The 26,581-nt window shown below is 33.0% G+C and overlaps 1 protein-coding gene across 6 annotated transcripts in view; it reads left to right on the forward strand.

The window, feature by feature from the left end:
* LOC126818092 (small conductance calcium-activated potassium channel protein) overlaps window positions 1-26,581 on the forward strand; it is a 112,422-nt gene that overhangs the window by 63,920 nt on the left and 21,921 nt on the right. For 2 of the 6 annotated variants that reach the window (XM_050545282.2, XM_050545284.2), the window contains exons 3-5: window positions 2,398-2,412; window positions 5,623-6,041; window positions 26,255-26,390. In XM_050545282.2, the coding sequence (XP_050401239.2) occupies window positions 2,398-2,412; window positions 5,623-6,041; window positions 26,255-26,390 (570 nt within the window). Of the gene's footprint in view, window positions 1-920; window positions 950-2,397; window positions 2,413-5,622; window positions 6,046-26,254; window positions 26,391-26,581 lie in introns of those variants that run through there. The other 4 variants (XM_050545283.2, XM_050545285.2, XM_050545288.2 and 1 more) reach the window with 3 other exon arrangements.

The raw sequence follows: 26,581 nt of genomic DNA on the forward strand, positions 1-26,581 counted from the left end.
TGATGTCAGATCTCTGCATGTTGATGACATTCATACAAAAATTAAGGTCAGCTGAGTAGCTGCAGGACAAACAACATGCATCATTCATTCATCAATAATTCTAGGTATTGGTGTGTTGTGCGTGAAAAATAAACTAAATAACATTGATATTGAAGGTCATTATTTTATTAATGTCAAATATATTATCATCAAATGATAAATACCAGTCCTGTTTTAAGCATGTATATTTTCAAACTGTTATATTTATTCCAAAATGAAATGGCCAGCTAAACAAAATATTCAAATTCACCCTAAAAAAATTGTTGAAAACAAAGGATCAGAATGGTTTCGTGTCATGCAAGTTTATGATATATACACGTAATTATCTGAATTTAATAGTTGACAAAGAATTTAAGCTTAGCACATATATATGATCTTGGTACCTCTTTAGTCTTTAGACTACAATGTGAATGGCTTATAAATAGCAACAGAAGTTGTCATCAGATCAATTTGAAGTTTATTTTAGATTGGCAAGAAGGCTTTCAAATTCCATCTGTTGCAGATATATTCTGTAAGGGTTATTGTCGTTGATCACTTGGAAAAATCTTGTGAAAGGTGTATAAGCTATGGTCTATCATTAGGTCTACTTGAAGCCTATAAAATTTCGACAATTTCTGGTTTTTTCAGCCCTTGTTAAATTCTTGTAAATTGATTCCACCCATTGTTTAGTGAACATTTGAATACAGTATTTAAAAAAATAATTATGATACAAACTTCAATAATATTTTTTTTAGAATTGAAATCAGGATTTATAATTTTGATGCATTCATAAATTAATTAGATATCTTAGATATCAAAAATAGCCAACATCAAAAAGTACATGTACCTTATTTTGGATTTCTTTTTTAAGGCTTTCAACCTTTTCTCTGATGAAAATTTTGAAATAAAGGCTTCTAGAGTGAGGAGAATGGTATGTCAGTAACAGACAAGAATTTTTTAATTAAATTAGACTAAGCACAGTTAGAAATAAGCTCTTCTATTTTGCATATTTTGGAAATGCTAAATCTCTATCTTCTAATTAATACACTGCTTTAGATCTTTATGATATGTTTTTAAATCAAAATCCGTATAGCTCTCTGATGATTGGCTTTATGTGTAGTGCACATACAGACTGTTGAAACATCACAACATTTTTATAAAGATCACCATTTATTACATTTATTAAAGTTTTCACTGCAAATCTATTCATTTTTATTACACTATTTGAATTTTGTGTATTGAATATTGTTGTGGTTCATTAAAGACAGTGCTTTAGAAATAAGATGTCCATGTGACAAACCCATCCAACAGAAAATTGTGCAATACAAATCTTGATCCCTCATCCTACCCTCAAATTTAGAAATACCGTCTCTGCTACAGCACATAGTTCATTAAGTGCCGAGAAGGTTAGTTTTCATGCATCTTTGGAATATGTATTCTGTGTCAAAAACAAATTCAGCTGACTGCCACGTTTAAAATAATTGCACATTATCATAAAATCTCCATTTTGAGGATTTCGCTATCAAATTATAAAATTAAGGGTGATCTTTGTTCATGTCCAGAACATTGTTCATGAAGAGCAGACATCTATGGTAGAGAAAGTTAGCCAGTAAATGTGTCCTAATTGTTTTTATATATGTATATAGTGATCATTTTTAATTGAGAATAGCTATTTTACATTTTCAATATCCCCTTCGTGAGTAGATTTTTATTACATTGAGCAGTGACATGGTGAAAACGAAACATTTGTCCAAATATGAATATTGTTTGATATTTTATAAAGTCTACTGAGTCTAATAATATGTAGAATATTTTTGTACAAGATGAAATGGATTAAATTGTGATGTGTTTAGGCATTATGGGCTACAATCTTCAAGCTTAGTAGCTAAAGAACAACTTTTTAACAGATAAAATGTGCATGTATTTTTCTATATAAAATGAAAATGTTGTACTGTCAGTGAAAAGAATTTATGTGTTGGTGACAAAATATCCTTGAAGTGTCCTCATATAGTACTACAAATTTCAGAAGTCCCCCCCCCCCCCTTGATATGACATATGACATCCCATCTGACCAATGAATAGATATACATTTTGTCTTGAACCAATGAAAAAGGAATAAGCCACACTTACAACACATGTACACAACTGATAAAAAGCAGTTATATCTTCATTTAATGTACACCAAGAAATTTTGAAAGCAGACCTAAAGAAAGATCTGATTGCATTAGTTCCAGTATCCCTGGAGATGAATTTCTTCATTGATTCAGCATGTAACTTAAGGGTCTAAATGTTTGAAACCAGTGTTATTTGTGTTCATTTTGAGAAATATTTTTAGCTGTGTATATAATTATATTTTATGTTTATTATGTTTGATTTTAGCAAATAAATCTCGAGGTATGAGTATTTTATGTTACAGAGACTTTAATTATTCACAATGTCCCTTGTTTTACCACCCCAAATAACAAGATTACAAGACTTTCAACTCCAGGCATTATTACTTTAAAATCTTTAATTTTTAGAAAAATCTTAAGATATAATAATTAATTTCCTTGGAAAATCTTGTAATCTTTGAATTTGATACAAAATAAATTTAGATGCGCTAGATGAAAATAAACCTCAACTAAAACAAACATTAAAAAGATTCTGTTCCATTTTGTTAATGAAAGTATCAAGCCAATACATAAACAGGTCATCTAGAATGGTACTTGACCTCATATATTTATTGTTTTAATCACTTGTATTAGCAGCGATGTAGTCTCCATCACTGCTGCTAAAAACAATCTCTTCTTCAATAACAATAAGCATTGGTCTGGACAAAATAGTGTCAATTGCATATTTCAGAATTATGTAGAATGCATTGTTAATTGTTGGATTGAAAGAGCATTTCTCAAAAGTCATTGCATGAACTGTATACCCAACAGCTAGACAGCCAGTTAATGTATACACAATCAGACACTATTTTGAACATTGAAATCATAGTGGAGACAATTTGAGATAGGGCAATAAGACTTAACAAAAATGTTCAATCTATTTGAGTGTTGTCATGAAGGGACTATTTGGAATGTTTCATGAAATTTTCAAATCTCCATCAAGAACCAAAAATATGGAACAGAATCTAGAATGTTTATGTTTAGATATGACAGGGTTTTTTGTACAAATAACAACTAGTACTCCAAATCTAACTTTTTTCATCAGTACATGTTGTGTAATTGGTTTGAAAAGATGTAGTTAATATCAGTTTGAATTTTATTGAGAGTGTTTCCATGACTGATTTACTGAGGTTTGATGAGAATGTTAGATTAGTTGTGTGTATTATATGTAGAGCTGAAAGATATAGATGTATTGAAATAACTTTCCATTTAGAAATTAAATTTACTTTAATGTCTGTGTACTGTTCTATGCTTATTCAAATGTGTAAAAAATAGTGATGACATATAACTTTAAATTTCAAAGCCATTTCTTTAGAATAGAAAGTCTGCTTTAATATTTTCAAGTTGTTTTTTTGCTGCTTCTAGCAGAGATTTCCTAAATATATTTTAAAAAGTTTATGTGGTGTGATTTTTATAATCCTACAAAATATAGACCAACTCTTCATTCATTGCAAGTATTCTCAAATAATATGGCAGAAATTACATGAAATATTAGTCTATAATAATATATACATAAATCTCCCCAGTATAATTAAACACTTAGGTATAATAATATGTTCCAAATATCAGAAGTTATATTTCATACATAAAAACGAAAACTAAAATAATATACAACACAGTAGACGGATACAACATCTTGGAAGTTACGACTGTAACCTCGAAATTAGTTAACAGACTTAATAATAATGTTTCTGTATATAATTTACTGTACTTTAATGTTTCAAAATATATTATTAATTCTCAGTACTAGTTTTAATTATCAATAAATTAAATTATCTTCTTTAAAAAGAAAAAACAATTTTTGTAAACAACTGATTAGGAGATTAGGACAATATTTAACTGGTCATATCAAAGACCGCTTTTATTGAAATTTATTAATATTGATTTATTTTGATTGGTGTATTATAAATAATGTGACTTTATTATGTATGTAGCTATATCATATGTATGTGCTTTCATTGACGATAAACTGATTTTTTTTTTATACGCCCACATTTTCATGTGGACGTATATTGTCGTTGCCCAAGTCCGTCCGGATGTCGGTCTGTCCGTCAGTCCATCCACAATTTGTTTGTGGACACTCTACAGGTCACAATTTTTATTTGATTTTGACGAAACTTGAAATATAGGTCTATCTCCTAACGATCTCAGTTCCTTTCGATATTAGAATATATTGGACCATAACGTCATAGATTATGACCCCTGATTGTATGAAAAATCATGTTATTAGCTTGTGGACCCTCTAGAGGTCACAATTTTCATCTGATTTTGATGAAACTTGAAATGCATGTTTATAACCCAAAGATCTTGGTTCTTTTTGATATTCATGCATATCAGATCGTAACTTCCTGAATTATGGCCCTTGATTGTACCAAACAATTGCGTTTTTAGCTTGTGGTCCCTCTAGAGGTCACAATTTTTATCTATTTGAAAAAAAAAAATGTTACACCCTAATGACGGCCGAGTTAGAATTTTGTGAAAATCGAACCAAAACTGCCGGACAAAATGGCCGCCCCTCGTACGTAAAATAGTGTAAATATATGGTATATTTAGGTTGTGGACCCTCTAAAAGTCACAATATTGATTCGATTGTGATGAAACTTGAAATATATCATTATAACCCAAAGATCTTGGTTCCTGTCAGTATTAGCGCAGATCGGATCGTAACTTCCTGAATTATGGCCCTTGATTGTACTAAAAATTGCTTTTTGTTTAGCTTGTTCTCTATCCATCTCTTGCCATCAACACAGAATAAAGACAAAATATTTATTTTGGTGTTCTATATTATCACCTTGATAGTATATAAAGACTTGGCTTTGTGATTTAAAGGATTTATATTTATGGGTTTTTGATTGTGTTTGTTTAAGTTAGAAAAATATTCTTGCTTGAAGAAGATTGAAAATGTTATTCAACAGTTTGTGAAAACCATCAATAATAGCTGTTGAAATTATCTAATAATTTGGAGATTGTGATACCTAGATTAGTTTCCTTACTGAATGCAAGCATGCATTTTCACTGATTGACAGCATGCTTTGATCTAAACTGATAAAATAAATGTTTTTCAAAGATAATGACATTTTTTTTTTACATCTAAAGCCAGAATATTTTTTAAAACTTAAAACAATTTTTGAACTATTGTACATGGTACTATTGAGCCAGTACACAGTCATAACACATGTATAATTTAAAGATGTGTATGAATGGCCTGACAACTATAATGAAGCTACAAATTAGATTTATTTAGAATTAGGGAAGAATGTACATACCGTTATATGGTTGTTAAGACAGGTGTAGGCCTACTGTGTTTTAATTAAACTGTGACTGAAATGGCACCTCATTTATAGCGAGTAGATTAATTTATATACATTGAACTGTATGTATTTTATTATACAGTAAAGTGGACATAAGCTTCAAAGTAACTGTTTTTTCAATGAATTTTGTTTCTATATTTCAGTTATTTGCTGTAGATAACTGTGTGGAAGATTGGAGGATTGCTATATCTGTAAAAAGAGGAGTTCAAGTTTTTGTTGAACTTGCAGTGTGTGCTATTCATCCCATACCTGGTGATTTTACTTTTAAATGGACAACACCACAAACTGATAATCGAAATCCTATAACAAGTGTGGTTCCAGTTGATGTTGTACTCTCCATCCCAATGTTTTTACGACTTTATTTAATATGCCGTGTTATGCTACTTCATAGTAAACTCTTTACAGATGCCTCATCCAGAAGTATAGGGGCTCTGAACAGAATTCATTTTGATACACGTTTTGTTCTAAAGACGTTAATGACAATCTGTCCAGGGACTATCCTACTAGTATTTATGCTGACTCTGTGGATAATTGCAAGTTGGTTGCTCCGTGCCTGTGAAAGGTAAGAATCTCATACGTGTATGTCTTTCTCCCAACGTAATATATATTGTGAGTGATTATCTCTAAGATAGAGAGCCAGATTCTACATACAACAACAGTATCACATTTGAAAATCATTTGAAGAATGACAATTTCGCCATGGACAAGAAATCTTATTCTTGATCTCCTCAATAGACTTGATGATCCACTGCTAGATAATGAGATATATCTAACAGTGACTTAATATAAAAGTGAAATTGAGTAATCAGTTTTTTGATAGCAGCCAATTTGAAAAATTTCATCCAAAAAAAAAATAATAATTATGAAAAAGTGCAAATTTGTGGCATTTTTTTTCCAGAGTTTCAGTCAAATATTTGGCAGAACCTAATCACAAAAATAAGATTTTATGCTTATAAACGGACAATTCATTGTACATGTATTAATAATTTATAATTTTACGCTTATTTGACTATTTATATCCCAACAAAATAAACCTTAGAAATTGATCCATTAGTTGAATTTTCTATTTGCTAACTGATCATACTTGTAGTAAAAGCATATCTGTAAAACTACCTTATATGCCGGTAAGTTCATAAACGAGTGACATTTGAAAATCAATAAATTCTTTTTAAGGAAACAAGAATATTTTTTTAAACTATAATAAAAAATAATCACCTCCTACATGGCTTCTTACTTTGTTTACAAGATAGATGTCAAACATTGCTCAATTTGAGATCCGGTGTTGTAGGGTGAAAGAGTGGGCGAGAAGGGAATTTACATAAATCTAAAAGTAGAGAGATTAAATAAAAAATAATAATAAAAATTTCATAGGTCAATATATTTTAAAATATCCAAAACAATTAGCAGTAAATGTACAGATCTAATCAATTTGAATCAAATTAAATTTTATATCCAATTCCTACTGCCAAGGGTTCTTTTACGCATTCGCCAATGTGTACATGGGACCATGGTATTTTATCTTTTCCAAGCGACTATACATTTTCACTTGCCAGGCCCTCTGTACTGCACCACTGACAAGGGGGAACCACACCAGAAAATCTAAATGAACTTTCCTAACCAGTGCTGTATCAAACAGGGGCCCTGCAGGTTAGCGAGCCACCGTCTTACTCACTAAACAACCTCAAATATAGACAGCTAAAGCTTATCCCAGTACAAGTAGGCTTAAAGTGTTTTGTAGTGGTATAAATAATCTGTATATGATTATTTTGATGATTGTCCAACCTCGTGGGATTTCTCTGGGTCCTCCGGTTTCCTCCCACTGCTAAAGACCCCTATGCGCAAGCAAATTATTGAAATAAAATTAAACCATATGTTAGTCCTGAAATGACCTAGTCTGCGTCGAGTGGACATTAAACCCCATTTCTCTCTCTCTCTCTCTATTTTGATGAAAATAGCTGACTGAAAAGCCGATTTTAAAGAAACTTGAAATATATCTTTATAACCCAATGTATTTTTGTGTTTTAGGCTAAAGTTCCTTTGTCTTTAATTGCATTAGATTCTTACTAAACCATATCCATATATTTTTGGATGTGGAAGTGTTATTGATAAATTTTGATTTGTATCTTAGAAAGATATTTTTTAATATTAGTCACGTCTAGAATGTTAATTTGGGTAATTTAACCAAAGATTTCTATGAGTTTAAAACCAATAAATCTTTAAACACTTTTGGGAAGCATATAAAGAATATATCCATATTGCATTGATTGCAGAATTATATTTAAACTCAAGGAAATCTCATATTAATATATATTCAGAGTGACATTAAAGGTGTGACGGCATTCATACAAAATGACTGTTTAGTGTTTACCCAGGACTATCATTGACATAATTTGGTACACATTTGCCTGAAAACGTTGATAGAACCCTCAACGAATTGTCGCTTTAATTAAAATAGTAATTGTGTTCCATATTATGTTTTTGTGTTGATTACATGTGTCAATTGCTAAATGCCGCTTAAAGAAAATAATTTGGCATTGTTCCTAAGTATTTTCTATTAAAAAAAACACCCACATAATTCATCCCAGTTCTTCCATATTTATTGTTTTTGTCCCCCGCCTTTCGAAGAAAGCAGGTGACTATTAAAATGGGTTCGTCCGTCCGTCTGTCCTTCCGTCACACTTTTTGGGACACAATAACTCTCCTTCTTGACCTAGAATGTTCAAACTTGGTGTAGGTGTTTATTAGGTCAATGCCTTGATGGAGTTCGAAGATGAGCATTTTCTGCTTAGGGTAAGCAGAGATAAGCAATTTGATTAGTTGATGCTTTGGGACACGATAACTTTAATTCTAATTAAGTGAGAGTGATGAAACTTGGTGTATAGTTTCATTACATCAATACCTTGACTAAGTTCGATAACGAGCATTTTCTGCTCAGGGTAAGCAGAGTGATAAGCAATTTGATTGACCGAGACTTTGGAACACAATAACTCTCCTTCTAATTGAGCTAAAATGTTCAAACTTGGTGTAGGTGTTTATTAGATCAATGCCTTGATGGAGTGTGAAGATGAGCATTTTCTGCTTAGGGTAAACAGAGATAAGCAATTTGATTGGTTGATGCTCTGGGACACAATAACTTTAGTTCCACTTAAGTGAGAGTGATGTAACTTGGTTTATAGTTTCATTACATCAATACCTTGACTAATTTCGATATTGAGCATTTTCTGCTTAGGGTAAGCAGAGTGATAAGCAATTTGTTTGGCTGAGACTTTGGAACACAATAACTCTCCTAATTGAGCTAGAATGTTCAAACTTGGTGTAGGTGTTTATGAGGCCAATGCCTTGATAAGAGTGCAAAGATGAGCATTTTCTGCTTACAGTAAGTAGAGATAAGCAATTTGATTGATTAATGCTTTGGGACACAATAACTTTAGTTCTAATTAAGTGAGAGTGATGAAACTTGCTGTATAGTTTTATTACATCAATACCTTGACTTAGTTAGATGATGAGAATTCTCTGCTTAGACTAAGGAGCAATAAGCATTTTGATTGGTCAATTGAGGTAGAATGTTTAAACTTGATGTAGATATTTGTCTTGAAGGAGTTCAATGATTAACATATCGAGCTAAAGCTAAGCATTTTCCTTGGTCGATGCTTTGGGACAAGATAACTTTGATTCTATCTGATAGAGAGTTTTCAAACTTAGTGTATAGTTGATAATCAGTTTGATTGCTCGATACTTTTGAAAAAAATAGATGTGCGATTAATTAATACAAATGTATGTGTCATCTATATATTTGGGGATTTCGGCGGGGGACATCAGCCTCACTGTTGGCTTGTCTGTCTTATTTCCGTGTAAAACAGTGGATAGTCGACTTTTTGAATATATATATATAGATAATGGTTTGATATAAATCCATAGCTCTCACAGTTTTATATTAAACTATGTGTGATACTTTTAAATTTCGGTGATTTCTCATATGTATATACACCCACATTAGTGAAATTGAAAAGTGATCATCACCCCTGTCCATCCTCCGTTCATCGACCACAATTGCTTGTGGACACTCTAGAGATTAAAGTGATCATCCAGTTGACTTAATTATTTCTGATAAGTACATGGGTTGTTGCTCTTAATCAGTATTTAGTGTCTTTTTATATTTTCTCATCACCTGCATAACCAAAAATATACAAAGACCCTTGTGAACTGCTCTGACAACGGTAGCTGCTGAGGGTGTATGTTTCATTGCCTGGCAACATGTCTTACAGATTAGGGAGACTAATACAATTTTTATTGCCGTCGCCCCTGTCTGTGTGTATGTATGTATGTATGTATGTATTTTGGATTGGTTTGTAGATAAAGCTTTTAATGGAGCTTTCGGGAAAGGCAGAAACTTGATGGCCATTTATGCAGAAGATGCTAAATGGATTACAAAACAACACAATGCCGGCACTGATAATACAGCAAACCATTGGTTTACCAATGGGAACTGACCCCGCCCCATGTATGGCAAATGCACATTTATATTAATACGAATTCTACTTTTCAAGACCATAAAAGAAAAACAGATTACAAAGTAACTAAAATCTAAACTATACCTTCCGATACATTGATGACATAACACCTATCAATGATAATGGAAATTTCAACAAATATAAAAGTGAAATATATCCTCCTGAACTAATATTAAATAAAGAAAATTCCGGTACTATAAATGCATCTGTTCTTGTCCTGGACATCAATATAATTAACAATAAATTTAATGTCGGTATTTTCGACAAAACGGATAAATTTGGTTTTGAAGTAGTAAAATACCCGTCAATCTATAGTAACATACCAGATACCACGCTATATAGTGTTTTCCACGCTATATAGTGTTTTCTATTCACAGGCATTACAATTTTTGACAATATGTAACAATAAAGAACTATTTCTCTCCCGAATAAAATCTCTTTACTTCAAATGCACTGCCAAAGGCGGTACACAATTACGCATTTTAAAAGAAATTTAAAAACTTCTATTTCTTCAAAATACCAAGTTTAACATTTCTTGTAAGTATATAACCGACTACATACTGGATAATGATCCAATTTAAATTTTATTTTAGATTTTCTGTAGTTACCTAACCCTGTCTGAATTACCTCCCTTAATTTTTATGCCTTTATAAATACACTTACATAGTACAATTACTTCAGCATACCTGTTTTGCATTTCTTGAGTGGGGTATTATATTAATATATTATAAATTGTACAATTACATAACTTAATAATTCCGATTAGTCGCTAAAACTTATAGTTTTTAAGCCTTTAACGTTATTTTATCTGGATTATCGCCCTTATTATTGTGATTTTTTATCACCTTCTAAGATATGACGTCATTCCCAAAAGAACGTTGCCACTCAGTTAGCAGACGGCTGTCCCTCGAGACAGTCTACATTTCCTATTTGCTTCTTTGTATTCAGTTTTGTTTTTGTTTTTGTGACGGATGGAACATGTGTCCTATATGTATTGAATACTAAAATGTTTCTTGATTGAGTTTAGAGCATTTAGGTTTAGACTACATTTTTACACATTTCAACGATGTGGTAACTTGTATAGTTGAATTTTACTACATATGCTTACATTCGTATTTCGTAATGCTGGCATTGCACAATGGTTTCTTTGGGTTGTATTCCTAATTGTTTTCAAATTTGAGTGAAGTCTGTGCCACTACAGACCCGATACTGTACAGGACAGTGGACGCTTACGGCTAGCCCCAGATCTATTCATTTTTTTTTTAATTGTCTGTCTGTTTGTGTTTTCCTGAGTATGATGTCTTGTCCGTGTATTTGTTTTTGTGTAAATTTTGTGTGGTGCAGTCCCCCTGCACTTACTATTATAATCACTTCGTAGGTATTGCCTGTGAAATGTTGTAGATCCTAGTCAAAACTTCAGTGATGTTTTTTTAGTGTAAATAGTTTGTTTTTATTTACCGAATAACTTCTGTGTATGGCTCTGAGGATTTAGCTGCCTTGGGTAATGTTTCATTGCCTGACAGCCTATCTTTGTTGTGAGTATAAAGCAAACTTTTTCGATTTTTGCCTATAAGAAAGAAAGGAAATGGATTTCCAAAGACATTGTGAAATTAATTGCTCTGTTCAACTGGATATCTATTGTGGTTGGGATTTAAATAGATCAAGGAATTAGCCAGAAGGTTGAGAAAATAAACCACGAGTAGCAAGTGTAACAAGTCTTTGACTTTGATTTACATATTTTTAAGCCTGTTACCACACTTGATGACTGTTACAAACAACAGATGCTACTTGGGATATGCAAACATCTTGATTAAGGAGAGAATGGTGTATAAATAGTTGGATTTATAAAATAGATACACACTGTCTGGGATGGTATCTGTTGGTTTTAACATCTTTCCTCAACATACAATAAACTGCATTCAATCTCATCAAATCCATTTCAGGTGTTATTGTAAGGTGGAGTTTATTTAGTATAGTTATAGCCTAAGCCTGAATTGAAAATGATTGCTGCCAACCAAATCACTAATACGTACATTTTTTAATAGGATGCTGCTGTTATCATGGAATACAAGGAAACACCACTAAACTTGTACTAAATATTTCTGAACAAAACAAACACAATAAATTAAATCCAACCATGCATTGGAATCAGTGAACCTAAAATTTGATAACGAATTTTCCTTTTAATAATAAAAGATAAATTCTATATATTAAAAATAATTTGCTTTTAACAAATATAAATTGGTATAAAGAGAATTCTAGTTTGTTATGACCTTGGTGAAATGTTCATTGATCATGTCACCATGAAAACACAGTATTGTAGACAACTGTCAGATACAGAGAGAGGGATCTGTCAATGTTGCATATATATATCATTAGTCTCAACAATAAATTTTATTATGTAGATCAAAGGAAGTAATGGGGATTAACGATTCATCAACACAATACCACATCATTTTCATACTGAAATGTTATTTTTTATACACTATCATGTAGTCCGATATTGCTGTCCCCCCATGTTCGTCCATCTGTTACCCACAGTTTCTTTTGAACTCTCTACAGACTACATTTATTATCTGATCCTTTTGAAATTTATATATGTGTTTTACATTGGTGAGAAGAAGAAGCTTATTTAATTTCAATAAATTTATGGTCATTGTTTCACTTTGTAGAAACTTGTGAACGATTAAATTATCATCCACCCTGTATTAAATTTATATGCATTATTTGAATTAGTAAAACAAAGAAGCCGATTTAATTTCAGCAATTTCTGTTATTAACTTTTAGAGTTATGGCCCTTGTTTCGCTTTGTTTGACCTTTTTTTTTTTTGAATGCTCTATTGACAAAAGTTATTGTCAGATCTTTATGAAATTTATATGTGTTATCTTCATTAGTAAAATGAAGAAGCCTATTAAATTGCAGATATTTCCGAAAATAACACTATGTTGAACCGTGTGAATGCTTTAACGACAATAGTTATCATCCGATTTTAATTAAATTCATATGCATAATTAAAATTACTAAAATGAAGATGGCTGTAGAATTTCAGCAATTTCTGTTAATAACTGCTAGAGTTATGGCCCTTGTCTCACTTTTTTTCAACTTTGTGAACACTTTATTGACTGAAGTTATCATCCAATGTGTATGAAATTGATGTGCATTATTCAAATTAGTAAAATGAAAAAGCATATTATTATTGAATTTCGTCAGTTTCTATTTATCACTTGTTTCACTTTGTTGAACCTTGTAAATGCTCTAAAAATTAAAATTATCATCCGGTCGGTATTAAAGTTATATGCATTATTGAAATTAGTAAAACTGGAAACCTATTGAATTTAAGCAATTTTCAATTAATTACTTACAGAGTTATGGCTGTTTAACTTCGTTTAACACCTTGTGAACGACAAAAGTTATCATCTGATCTGTATTAGATTCATATGCATTATTTAGATTATTAGAACAAAGAATCCTACAGAATTTCAACAAATTCTGTATACTCTCCCTTTCCGTTGAGGTTGGATGGGACCCATATTTGCAACAGCTCAACAGCTTTAAATGGGCCAGATGCCCCATTGTATCCTGAGAATTTTGGGTTAAACGCCTTGTCATATTCTTTATGTAACCGGCGGAATTTAATCTGTGTACAAGCCGGCAGAAGTTCATCTTGGTCCATAGCAACGGAATCCAAGTACAGTTTGTTTCCTGATAAATCCGAGTTACTATTGGTAGTCTGTGGCTGGCACAACTTGGTGTAGGTGTTTACTAGTTCGAAGATGAGCATTTTCTGCTTAGGGTAAGCAGAGATATTCAATTTGATTAGTTGATGCTTTGGGACACGATAACTAGTTCTAAATAAGTGAGAGTGATGAAATTTGGTGTATAGTTTCATTACATCAATACCTTGACTAAGTTCGATAATGAGCATTTTCTGCTCAGGGTAAGCAGACCGATAAGCAATTTGATTGGTCGAGACTTTTGAACACAATAACTCTCCTTCGAATTGAGGTACAATTTTCAAACTTGGTGTACGCGTTGATTGGGTGAATGCCTTCATGGAGTTCAAAGAGGGGCATTTTCTGCTTAGGGTCTAAGCAGAGATAAGCAATTTGATTGGTTGATGCTTTGGGACATGATAACTTTTGTTCTAATTAGGGCAAAGTAGAGACTTCGGTCTGATTGGTCGAGACTTTGGAACACAATAACTCTCCTTCTAATTGAGGTAGAAGGAACAAAATTGGTGTAGGTGTCTATTACGTGAATGCCTTGACAAAGTTCGTTCATGCGCATTTACCACTAAGGCTAAGCAGAGATGAGCAATTTGATTGGTTGAAACTTTGGAACACAATTACTTTGGTTCTAATTGGGTGAGAGCGATGAAACTGAGTATAGATTCATTATATCAATAAATTGACTTAAGTTCGATGATGAGAATTTTCTGCTTTGTCTAAGTAGCAATAAGACTTTGGAACATAACAATTCTGTTAATTGAGGTATAGATGTTCATTAGACGAATGTCTTGACTGAGTTCAATGATTAATATTTCCCATTAAAGCTAAGCAATTTCTTTGGCCGATGCTTTGGGACAAGATAACTTTGATTCTAACCAATACCAGGTACTTCAAAACCAGAGTTGGATAGTGAACATTTTATGCTTAGACTAAGCATATAGATAATCAGTGGGATTACTCGATACTTTTGAAAAAGATAAATGTGCAATTAATTAATATGAGTCATCTGTTGTTTTGTTTTTTATTTTGGCGGGGGACATCAGTCTCACTGTTGGCTTGTCAATGTTGTTAAGATACCATGAGGTATAGGCATTAGAAAATAGTACTTGGAAGACAATTTAATAGTGATGAAAGAATGAAGGCTAGGAAAGAACTGCTGTATAATATTGTTGTAGTATCATTTAGTTAGTAAAATCTTGTGGGATTGACAGAAATAATTCATGCAAAAGCTAAACAGCAATGTGAGGATATTATAAGGAGGGGAACAGGAAATAGATGTCCATTGAATGGATAGCATCAGCAGGTTTATATTACCAGCTAGTAATTCATATATGGAAATGACAATTCAATTAGGAATTTTCTATTCATGTGCAATGAATTTTCATGTTTCCAAATCACTTATGGCAATTTGTGGTTGTCTCTTAGCAATGAAGTGTATTTGGAGAAACAGTATTTCAGTGTTCCTTCTTTAATATCCCATTGAGATGACCCTGTCTTTATTAACCCAGTCGGTGCAGAAAGTAGGACGTTAAACCCCATTTCATTTCTGTTAAGATGAACATATTTAAGCTACCTCAAAAACACCAGTTATGTTGAGCTAGCTTCCCGAATGCCGCCAACCTAGGATGAATAAGCCAGCTTAAATTCACCTTTTTCCAGGTAGATTTTTAAAATTATATACTTGCTTAACTTTACCTGCTTAGTAGTTCTCTATCTGAACAACATATAAGACATTTTACACCATCTGTTTCTGGCAGGTTATTTTAGTACATGTATTGGATATTGGTTCATATGTCTTTAATGATATGATAGATAAATTGTACCACCATGGTTCATGTTATATAGCTGTTGTTATACATTAATCAATCTTCATTTGCTTCTAGGACATTGTATTTATAGCATACAACGACTAAAACATTAATCCAAAAGTTGGATGAGATTCTTGTTGATAATGTGAAACATTGCCAGAATCTTGTTACATGTAGCTAGTTAGCTAGTTATGTTCTTAGTTACAAAAACATGTGATATGGAGCAGCTGACCCAATTTACTGCTTCAAAACTTATATTTTATTAGAAGACATATGATTATTTAAGATAATAGATGAAAGATCTTAACAAATTTCTTTTTGTGTGTCAGCATGGCTGAACCGGAAAAAAAAATCTGGTTTCTAAATTTTGCCTTTGCTTGATGGATATGAAATAAGTACAATGTGTAATGTTATACATGTACTTGTCTTGGAAGTTCTTGCCATTCATTAGATGACTTTATTTTGAGATTTGATTTGACTGTATTTATTCTCTGCCATTTAATGAAAACTGGGGACTATTGAAATCTGTTTATTCATCTATCACACCTTTTGGTAGCCATTAGTTCTGCTTCTAATTGAAAGAAAATGTTCGAACTTGGTGTAGTTGTTCATTAGGTGAATGTCTACTGAATTTGATGATGAACATTTTCTACTTAGGCTAAGAACAGATAAACAATTTCATTTGTCAAAACTTTGAAACACAATAATAACTTTGATTCTAATTGAGTGAGAATAATGAAATTTGGTACATAGTTTCATTGCATCAATACCTTCACTAAGATCGATAATAAGTATATCTGCTCAGGTTTAGCAGAATAATAAGAAATTTGATCGCTTGATGCTTTATAAAAGATCAGTTTGCAAGTAATTAATATGTGTCATCTATTTTTGAAGGTAGTAATGAAGCTTGCAAGAAAACTGAGAATAAATATAATTTTAGCCATATTCTAATTTATTGAAACATTCATTTATGAACAGGGTGTAGGTAACAAATTTAATATCTGAATAAGATAGTCTTTGGTAATTCTGAATGTGATATAACAAAAATATGGAGTTTAATTAAAGTACAACATATAGATATTTTGTCATGTCATATTTTACATGTTCAGTGTTTACCATCACTTAGCAGTTTTTAAGAAAATTAAATAGTGCATTAAATTCATTTAGTACTGATCATCAGATTAATAATGCAGAAGCTTTGCGTTCAATACACCACTATTTTCTGTGAAACAATCCATTAAAACCTGCTTTGTGTCACATTTTGTGGTCAACTGTTGCAATTTTAGAAATAGAACAAACAGCCAACAGATTATATAGAATCAGATGGCATTGTTGAGAGAGGATTGTTACAGCTAAAATCAAATGTTGACCACATCAATAGTGCAACTGCTGTTTTATTAAATGACAACATGAAACTTGCAAATCTCAGATTGGCAAATAACTCTTTGTAATGGAGTGCTCTTTCAAGTACAGTACTTAAAGATAATTGAACTGCGTAGGAGTTTTTTTATACACATATCTGGCAATGTGGCAAAGCTCTATTTTTGTGTCATCGTGATTTCCAGGACATGGTTTTTGTTGGGGGAACAAAGAAAAATTTGTTTAATAGTCTGTACTTTTATGTATTCAGCAAAAAATGTTCTGGCAGTATTTGAAGATTTCTCATCCCAAAGTATGTATTAAATATGACATAGTTGATCTTTTTATTGGCTTCCAACTACCAGGAAATGAATGCTAACCCTTAAGGACAGTTTAAAAGAAATGCTGAATGAACTTCTTATTCAGTTACTACAAATTGTCAAATAATATGAATTGAGATAAACTAGCTGACCATCATTAGTGGAATTAGATGGAAATGGTCGCTCTGGGCAATCAACACGATTGGGACTACATAATGAAAGTTTTTAAATCAGATTGGTTGGGATAATTTACAGTATTTCTCTTATTAGCAGTAATTTAGTGATGGCTACAGGCACTTCCATACATAACTGTACAATAATTTCTTAATTCATGGGTGTATCGTACGGTTAGGGTTCTGCTTTGGTAGAATATTTTCAATTTGGAACTATTAGATAATGTCAAAGCATAGTGAGGTTTCAATATATTTTCAATGTATTTCAGTGTTATTTTGGACTTTGTGTCAGAGTCAGTGTAGTAGCACGTTTTAGAGCGTGGAAAAAAATTATGGACAGACTGAAAGACCAATACTACAAGTGGTTAAAAAGCATGCCAAATACTGATCTGATGGGGAGACGAATAGGATTAGATCTTATTTATGTTTTATTTTTCAATTTTTATATGCTTACATTGAAATGTAGCTGTAAATTACTGTCACCCGTGACCCCCGTCTGTCGTCCACAAGCTAGAGGCTAAAGTTATCATCCGGTTGACTTTAAATTTAGACACAGTGTTTAAGATCATTAGACGAAGAAGCTTATTTATTTTTTAACATTTTCTGATAATTATGGCTCTTGATAACTTTGAAAAGTTGCCCCATTGACCTAAAATTTATACACAGTGTTTATGTTCATGGGAGCAAGAAGACTATTTCTAAAGATTTCTGATAACTCGAAAGGCTAAATTTATCATTAGATTACGAGTACATGTCTTGTGTAATAGATGAGCATCAGGAAGAACTAGAAGCTGGTCAACTTTTAATTATTTCTGATAAAAACTTGGGTTGTTACTCTAGATCATTCTTTGGTGCGTTGCAAAAAGCTTCCATTACCTGGAAAAAGAAAAAAATATGCACACCTTGCGGACTGCTGTGGACGTATTTTGTCGTCACCCCTGTCTGTGTGTATGTGCGTGTGTGTCTGTGTCTGTGTGTCGCCTACAGGCCATAATTCTTAAGAGATCATCTTGAAACTTTACATACTTATTCCTTATACCCTAAGGACGATTCCTATTGTTTTTGGTGCATGCCCGACCCCCAGGGGCAGAGCCATGATCATTTCTTGCATTTGTTTGTTTGTTGTCTACAGGCCGCATTTCTTAATGTATCATCTTGAAACTTTGCATACATCCATATTGTTTTTGGTGAATGCCCAACCCCCAGGGGCTGAGCCATGCCCATTTTCTTTTTGTGTGTCTGTGTGTCACTTACAGGCCACAATTCTTAATCGATCGTCTTGAAAATTTTTCATACCCTAAGGCTGACCTCTATTATTTTTGGTGCATGCCCGATATTCTGAGACAGAGCCATGCCCAATTTTTGTGTGTCTTGTGTTTCGCCTACAGGCCACAATTCTTAACAGATCCTATACCCAAAGGATGACTCCTATTGTTTTTTGGTGATTGCCCAACCCCCAGGGGCAGAGCCACACCCATTTTTTCCTTGTGTCTGTGTGTGTTGCCTACAGGCCACGATTCTTAATGGATCGTCTTTGAACTTGGGATATGTATTCCTTATAGCCTAAGGACGACAACTGCATGTTCCGACCCCCAGCGGCAAGGCCACGCCCAATTTTTGTGTTTATCGTTTACAGGGCACAGTTCTGAATGGATCAGTTTGGTACTTGGGTTATGTATTCCTTATAGCCTAAGGGCATCAACTATTGATTTTGTTGAATGCCCACGACCCCCAGGGGCAGAGCCATGCCCAATTTTTATACGCCCACATTTTCATGTGGACGTATATTGTCGTCGCCCCTGTCAGTCCGTCCGTCCACAATTGTTTGTGAACAGTCTACAGGACACATTTTTTATCTGATTTCACTGAAACTTGAAATATAGGTTTATCACCCTAAGATCTTGGTTCCTTTCGATATTGGCATGTATCGGACTGTAACTTCATGGATTATGGCCCCTGATTGTACGAAAAATCATGTTTTTAGCTTGTGAACACTGTAGAGGTCACAATTTTTATCCGATTTGGTTTAAACTTGAAATGTTTACTTATAACCCAAAAATCTCGGTTCCTTTCAATATTCGCGCAGATCGGAACGTAACTTCCTGAATTATGGCCCCTGATTGTACGAAAAATCGCGTTTTTAGCTTGTGGACCCTATAGAGGTCATAATTTTTATCCGATTTAAAAAAAGTGTTTTTAGCTTGTGGACCCTATAGAGGTCATAATTTTTATCTGATTTAAAAAAACGTATTATTATATCACCGTTAAACCATAAGAAAGGCTGAGTTCTAATTTCGTGAAAATCGGCCCAAAACTGACAGACAAAATGGCTGCCCTTCGTTCTCAAATAGCGTAAATATATGGTATATCAAGGTTGTGGACCCTATAGAGGTCACAATTTTTATCCGATTTTGTTGAAACTTGAATGTAAGTTTATAACACAAAGATCTCGGTAATTTCCTGAATTATGGCCCTTGATTGTAGGAAAAATCGCGTTTTTAGCTTGTGGACCCTATAGAGGTCATAATTTTTATCCGATTTAAAAAAACGTTTTAGTGTATCACCGTTACACCCTAAGGACGGCTGAGTTTGAATTTTGTGAAAATCGGCCCAAAACTGACAGGCAAAATGGCCGCCCCTCGTTCTAAATAGCGTAAATATATGGTATAACAAGGTTGTGGACCCTATAGAGGTCACAATTTTTATCCGATTTGGTTGAAACTTGAAATGTAAGTTTATAACCCAAAGATCTCGGTTCTTTTAGATATTTGCGCATATCGAATTGTAATTTCCTGAATTATGGCCCTTGATTGAAGGAAAAATCACTTTCTTTTTAGCTTGTTCTCTATCCATCTCTCGAAAATGTGGGCGTATCCTGCCTGGCAGCCGCTGGTTGTCTACAGGATGTAATTCTGAATGGATCATCTTGGAACTTTGCATATTTATTCCTTATACCGTAAAGACGGCAACTGTTTATTTTGGTACATGCCCCGATCCCATGTACTGTCTGTAAATTTAGCAAAAGAAACCCAACGCCTAGCCTTCTTTGCCTGTTGTCATATTACAGCCATTTCATATTTTATTCTCTTGATTTTAAAAGTACCATATCAATCAAAGCAGGATTGTGGACGTATATCTCAGCATTAGCGATGCTCTCATATGTAATAAATGTTTACATCAGAAGTGAAAAAAAGCAAAATTATAATCAAATTTTAAAGACTGAAATAATGCATGGAATTTATGAACCACTTTTCCAGTTGTTACTTTATGTATCTAAAGATTAAAGGAGTGCCTAGAAATTTCTGAATAAATAATGTGAAGATATATAAAAAGTAATACTAACATAAATGCTTCATGTACTGAAGATCAAAGTGTATATGTAACAAGAAAATAAAATAAATATAAAACTGTGTCAGTAAGATGAAAGAGGAGAACTTAGAGATTATTACATCAAAGTTGAAAGTACTTAAATGATACTTTCATCAAATGAGTTTAAGGTAATAAATATAAATGAATACTTTATAATTTAAAAAAAAATGGTTTAAACTACCAACAGTTGATATCTGTTACACGTTCTTTAACTTAGTACTGGAAACGTATTTCAAGGGCTTAGCACCTCACCTCAACCATTAAAGGAACTATTTCAGGTAGAATGTTAGATAGAGTTATTCTCGCACTTTAAAGATATTTCTCTATTGCTTGAAAAATATAAACAAATAAATGATTTTTAGAATAAGTAAATGAAGATTATTTTGTTACTGTGTATGTTACAATAGGACTTGGCTTTTGGATTAGAGCCAGCCTCTGTTTTGTAATGGGGATGATATGTAAACAAACACTTTCTTGTAGATGAAAATGGATATTATTCATTAGTAGAAATTACAGGAAGCATCACATGTCACATGATCGATTTCCCATTGTATAGTAGTAATATTAATATTACTAATCATAAATCTCCTGAAAGAAATACAAATCAAAATCATTTTGAATTAACAAATATACTGGTATAGATTTTACTAATTATTTGGATGGACAACATTAGGTTTCTTATTATTTAAAATATTGTTATTAATTGTATTTATGAACAATTTTATAGCTTGAAAAAATTACCTCATAATGGAGATAAATATTTTTCATTTTATTTCTGACCATTAATGAGTATATAATAAATAATTTGACCAACTTTAAACATGGAGCCAAAGTTGCTAAATGTGTGAGATGCTGCCTTGCTAGACTGAAGGTCGCAGGATCGATCCCGGTGTTGGCTGAGAAAATTCATCTGGATTTTCGGGCATGGTTTTCCCATGTCGGTGGTGCAAGACGGTGGGCCTGACAAAGGCAGCTGTCTAACCGTTTGGATGGGACGAAAAACGGAGGTCCTGTGTACACATTGGCATGCACGTAAAAGATCCCTTGGCAGTTGGAATTCGATATTAGAGTGGGCTGTAGTACAGCTTTCTGGGCAAAATTTCCCTCATTAGCTCAGTCGGTAGTTAAACCCCATTACATTTCATCAACATGAAACATAATAGAAAGTGTGTCTGTATAATTGACTTGGCCTTTAGGATAATGCCAAGGCTTTCTAATGTTTACAAAATCGTCTGAATTAAATTTTCTATAGTTTCCTCAGTGTTCTCTAAATGCCTGCATTACCTACAAAAGAATAAATATGCAACAACCTTTGTGGACTGCTCAGTTGACATAGCTGTTGTGGGTATATGTTTCATTGCCTAACATGCTAGTGTTTTCAGATGAAAACAAATCTGTTTAAATATAAAGAAGCCATCATATGTGTAATGAAAAATAAAAATAGGCCAATTTAATGTCTACTGTCTGTTCCAGGTGATACTACGACTCGAAAATTGCTTGCCATTTCTTCAAGTTTTAATTAAAATGGCTAAAACCTGGAATGGTGGTCATCCCATTGCTTTCTGTCTTGTGAGAACTAAGTTCAGATCAAGCTATATAGCTTTTCTCCCTTGAAAATTTGAGGTTTGTTGACATCTTGGTACTGAAAAGAGCCATGTTTGGCCTAGTTATCTGAAAGAGCCTAAGTGGACAAGGGGTGCTGGGTTGTCTTTCAGTCGTTTCGCCCTACTTGGATGTGTAGGTGGTTGCTTTGGTCCAGTAGAATATAACTCTTTTGAAACAGTTATTTACTGGATTCCAGAGCACGGTTGTTTGTCCCACTGTTCCGAAAAGGTAACAAAACCGTTAATTCTGGGTCAGTCAGATAATTATTACCAAGTTTATATTTTAAAACTTAGTTCTAGGACGGAAGATAATTCAAGTAAATTTATGTTTGATGTGTATTGACAGCTGATCAAGGAACATGTATGTTATCACAAAGTTTCAAGCAAATTTTTTGAAAACTAAATTTTTTTCTAAAAATGTCACATTCTTTTCTCTCCTACAGAGCTATAATTCTGAATCATTTTACCCGATATATTTATTCAAATTTAAATAAGATCTAACCTTTTACACCAAATTACTTATTTCAGAGAGTTCGCATGGTTCTGACATGTGCCGACTCTTCAAAATAGTTTTAATCTTTAAGTCACTCCAAATTATTCAATAAGTAATAAGCATTTTTGTGGGAAATAAGCAGGGTGGAAACAGAAAAAAAAACCACATCAATCCGAACAAAAACAATATTGTTTCGAACAAGTTTCAAAATGTGAAACCCTAATATGTATTATTGTCGCGAAACAAACAGGTGAATTCTCATTCACTAGACATTTCTAACTGAATGCACCAAATTTGTAAAGTACCCGTCTACTCTAATGTGATATGCAAGTGTTCCATTTAATGCACGTGTAGTCACAATACTGGATTTTATCGGACGTTTAGTCATTTAGGCTAAGGGAAGAAATCAAAGGGATGAAAATTCCAGGTATGTCACAAAGTTTTAGTCATTTTAATTAAAAAATGAAGAAATGGCAAGCAATTTTCGAGTCGCAGTATCACCTGGAACAGACAGTAATTATTTAATGGTGATGAAAATATTTTGCTTGAAGTGAAGTCTGTAAAATGTCTCTAAAACATGATCCAGGAAATCAGACAATAATCAGAAGTTCTTCTACTCCTTTTATTTATGTTGCCAGATATTTTCTAGTGCTTCGTTCTACAAACCAATTTAAAGGATTCTGTATTTAAGGAAAGATGTTCATTATATACACAGAAAATGCGTCAAGACTAATGTTAATGAGGTCTTGAAATGTTTCTAAAATGAGAGAAAATAATGTGTAAAGTAACATAGACCAATATATCACTTCAGTTGACATGTATAAACATCTCTTTTCTTATACAAGTATTCAATTAGCTTTTAATTACAAATAAATTTGCTCCACATCAGACATGTAATGAATCGTGCCATCCATGTTACCTTGAGGCAGTGTTCCATTGATGTTCATTTCTACATGCCCACATTGAAATGTGGTCATATATTGTTGTTGCCCCCCGTCCGCCGGTCCAGCGTCCACAATTGCTCTTGGATGCTCTATAGGCTATAGTTAATATCCAGTTCACTTTAAATTTATACACAGTGTTTAAGGTCATGAGATGAAAAAGGCTATTGATTTTCAGCGATTTCCGATAATTACTACCAGAGTTATGGCCCTTGAACACTTTGAAAAATCTTGTGGATGCTCTAGAGGCTAAAGTTAATATCCGATTGACTGTAAATTTATTTTTATACACTGTGTTTAAGGTCATGAGACAAAAAATACTATTGATTTTCAGCGAATTCTGATAGTTACTACCAGAGTTATTGCCCTTAATCTCACTGAAATATATTGTTGAAGCTCTAGAGGCTAAAGTTAACATCCGATTGACTTTAAATTGCTTGTGGACGATCAAGAGGCTATAGTTAATATCCAGTTGCCTTTAAATTTATACACAGTGTTTAAGGTCATGAGATGAAAAAGGCTATTGATTTTCAGAGATTTCCGATAATTACTACCAGAGTTATGGCCCTCGAACACTTTGAAAAATCTTGTGGATACTCTAGAGACTAAAGTTAATATCCGATTGACTGTAAATTTACATTTATACACTGTGTTTAAGATCATGAGACGAAGAATCCTATTGATTTTCAGCGATTTCTGATAGTTACTACCAGAGTTATTGCACTTGATCACTTTGAAATATCTTGTGGACACTCTAGAGCAGTGATTCTCAACCAGTGTGCCGCGAAATTGTGAACGACACACTAAGAAAATGTGAAAAACCATGTGATCCCAACTGAGTATTCACTGGTGTCTGCTGATAGTTCATAGCTGTGTTTTTCTTTTTTTAGTTTTAAGTCATTCTATGTGTCTATGACTAGTCTCTGTCTACGGTTGTATTCTTTCTGACTTACCATGTTTTTATTTTGCAAAATTCAAATAATTTTCATATATATTTAGCCAGGTGTGCCGCTAATTTTTCATGTGTTCCAAGGTGTGCTATTGGCAAAAAAGGTTGAGAACCACTGACTGCTCTAGAGGCTAAAAATTCATTTTAGTTTTAAGTCATTCTATGTGTCTATGACTAGTCTCTGTCTACGGTTGTATTCTTTCTGACTTACCATGTTTTTATTTTGCAAAATTCAAATAATTATCATATATATTTAGCCAGGTGTGCCGCTAATTTTTCATGTGTTCCAAGGTGTGCTATTGGCAAAAAAGGTTGAGAACCACTGACTGCTCTAGAGGCTAAAAATTCATTTCATTCATTCATAGGGGGGTTGGATGGCAGAATGGTTAGCACGTGCGCGCTGTATCATAAGGTCTGTCATTGATTAAAATGGTGTGGTTTCGATTCCACGGTTGTTGTGACAAGGTGTCGGGTCGCCTGTCCAATCTCGTGGGTTTTCTCCGGGTCCTCTGGTTTCCTACCACTGCTAAAGACCCTTATGCGCAAGCGAATTATTGAAATAAAATTGAACCATATGTTAGTCCCGAAATAACCTAGTTTACTTTGAAGGCTAAAGTTGATATGTGTTGTAAATGTTCTCATTACTGACAAAAGAAAAAATATGCGACAACCATTGTTGACTGCCCGGATGACTTAGTTGGTATAGGCGTATGTTTCGTTGCCTGGCAACCTATCTTTCTTGTATTTCAAATAGAAAGCGTTTTCAGTGATACTACAATCTTTGTTTAATCTAATTTCAAATACATTTGTTGAACTTTAACATTATAGTAAGGTTAACATACTCAATCATCTGAATGACTGTTTTGTTGTTCTGCATTTTACTCATGTTCAAGTTAGATACTAGTGGTGACATTGAATGCTGTTTTTAATACTTGAAATGAAATGTAATGGGGTTTAATGTGCTAGTTTTACCAATAACAATATCAAAAATGAGCAATAAATTAGTTTGTGAATTTAATTGAAACTTGTATATGTTATCCTTGACATACATTAGCATTTAATATGTAATCAGTTATAAAATTAAAGTGGTACAACATCCCCTGTTTACAAATATTGACTGATTATTCAATGACATTCTAAGAATCTAGTATTCACAATTTATCCCTCCCATTCCTTACCATTCTTCTATATAGATAAAGGGGGATGATATCTTTTCCCTATTTTTATCTGTCTACCATATAGTTTAAAGAATGATTTACAGGAAGATTACCTGTACTGGCTTTGATGCAACTAAATTCAGGAAGTGATATTCTTAAGCATTTTGCTTGTTGTCGTATCCTTTAAACTGTACTGTTGAATGATTATTTGTAATTATATTGAAAAAAATATTGTTTAAACCAAGTACCTTAATACTTTGTAGATTTTAGATATTACTTGACGAGTATGAGGAAAGGTGTGTATACCTGAAAATAATTTGATTTATTAAACTAACTGTATTTATTTATTTATTTCCTTTCAGTTATCATGATGAGAATCATGCCAATATTTTAAACTCCATGTGGATGATAGCCATCACATTTTTGTCTATTGGGTATGGTGATATTGTACCAAATACCTACTGTGGTCGAGGAATAGCCATAGCAACTGGTGTAATGGTAAGTCTGATGCCTTTTCTTCATTTAGATATTTAACACTAATACAAAGACATGACAATGTACAAAGTGCAAACACTAAATCGTAAAAAAAAAATTTGTAATTGTATAGTCAAACAAGTTTTTGACTAAATATGCATTGAAATCTTCTGCCTTTAATCAACTAATAAAGTGACATTTCTTGACTCAAGTTA

This window comes from Patella vulgata, chromosome 4, assembly GCF_932274485.2.
Source record: "Patella vulgata chromosome 4, xgPatVulg1.2, whole genome shotgun sequence".
In the NCBI taxonomy this organism is placed as follows: domain Eukaryota; kingdom Metazoa; phylum Mollusca; class Gastropoda; family Patellidae; genus Patella; species Patella vulgata.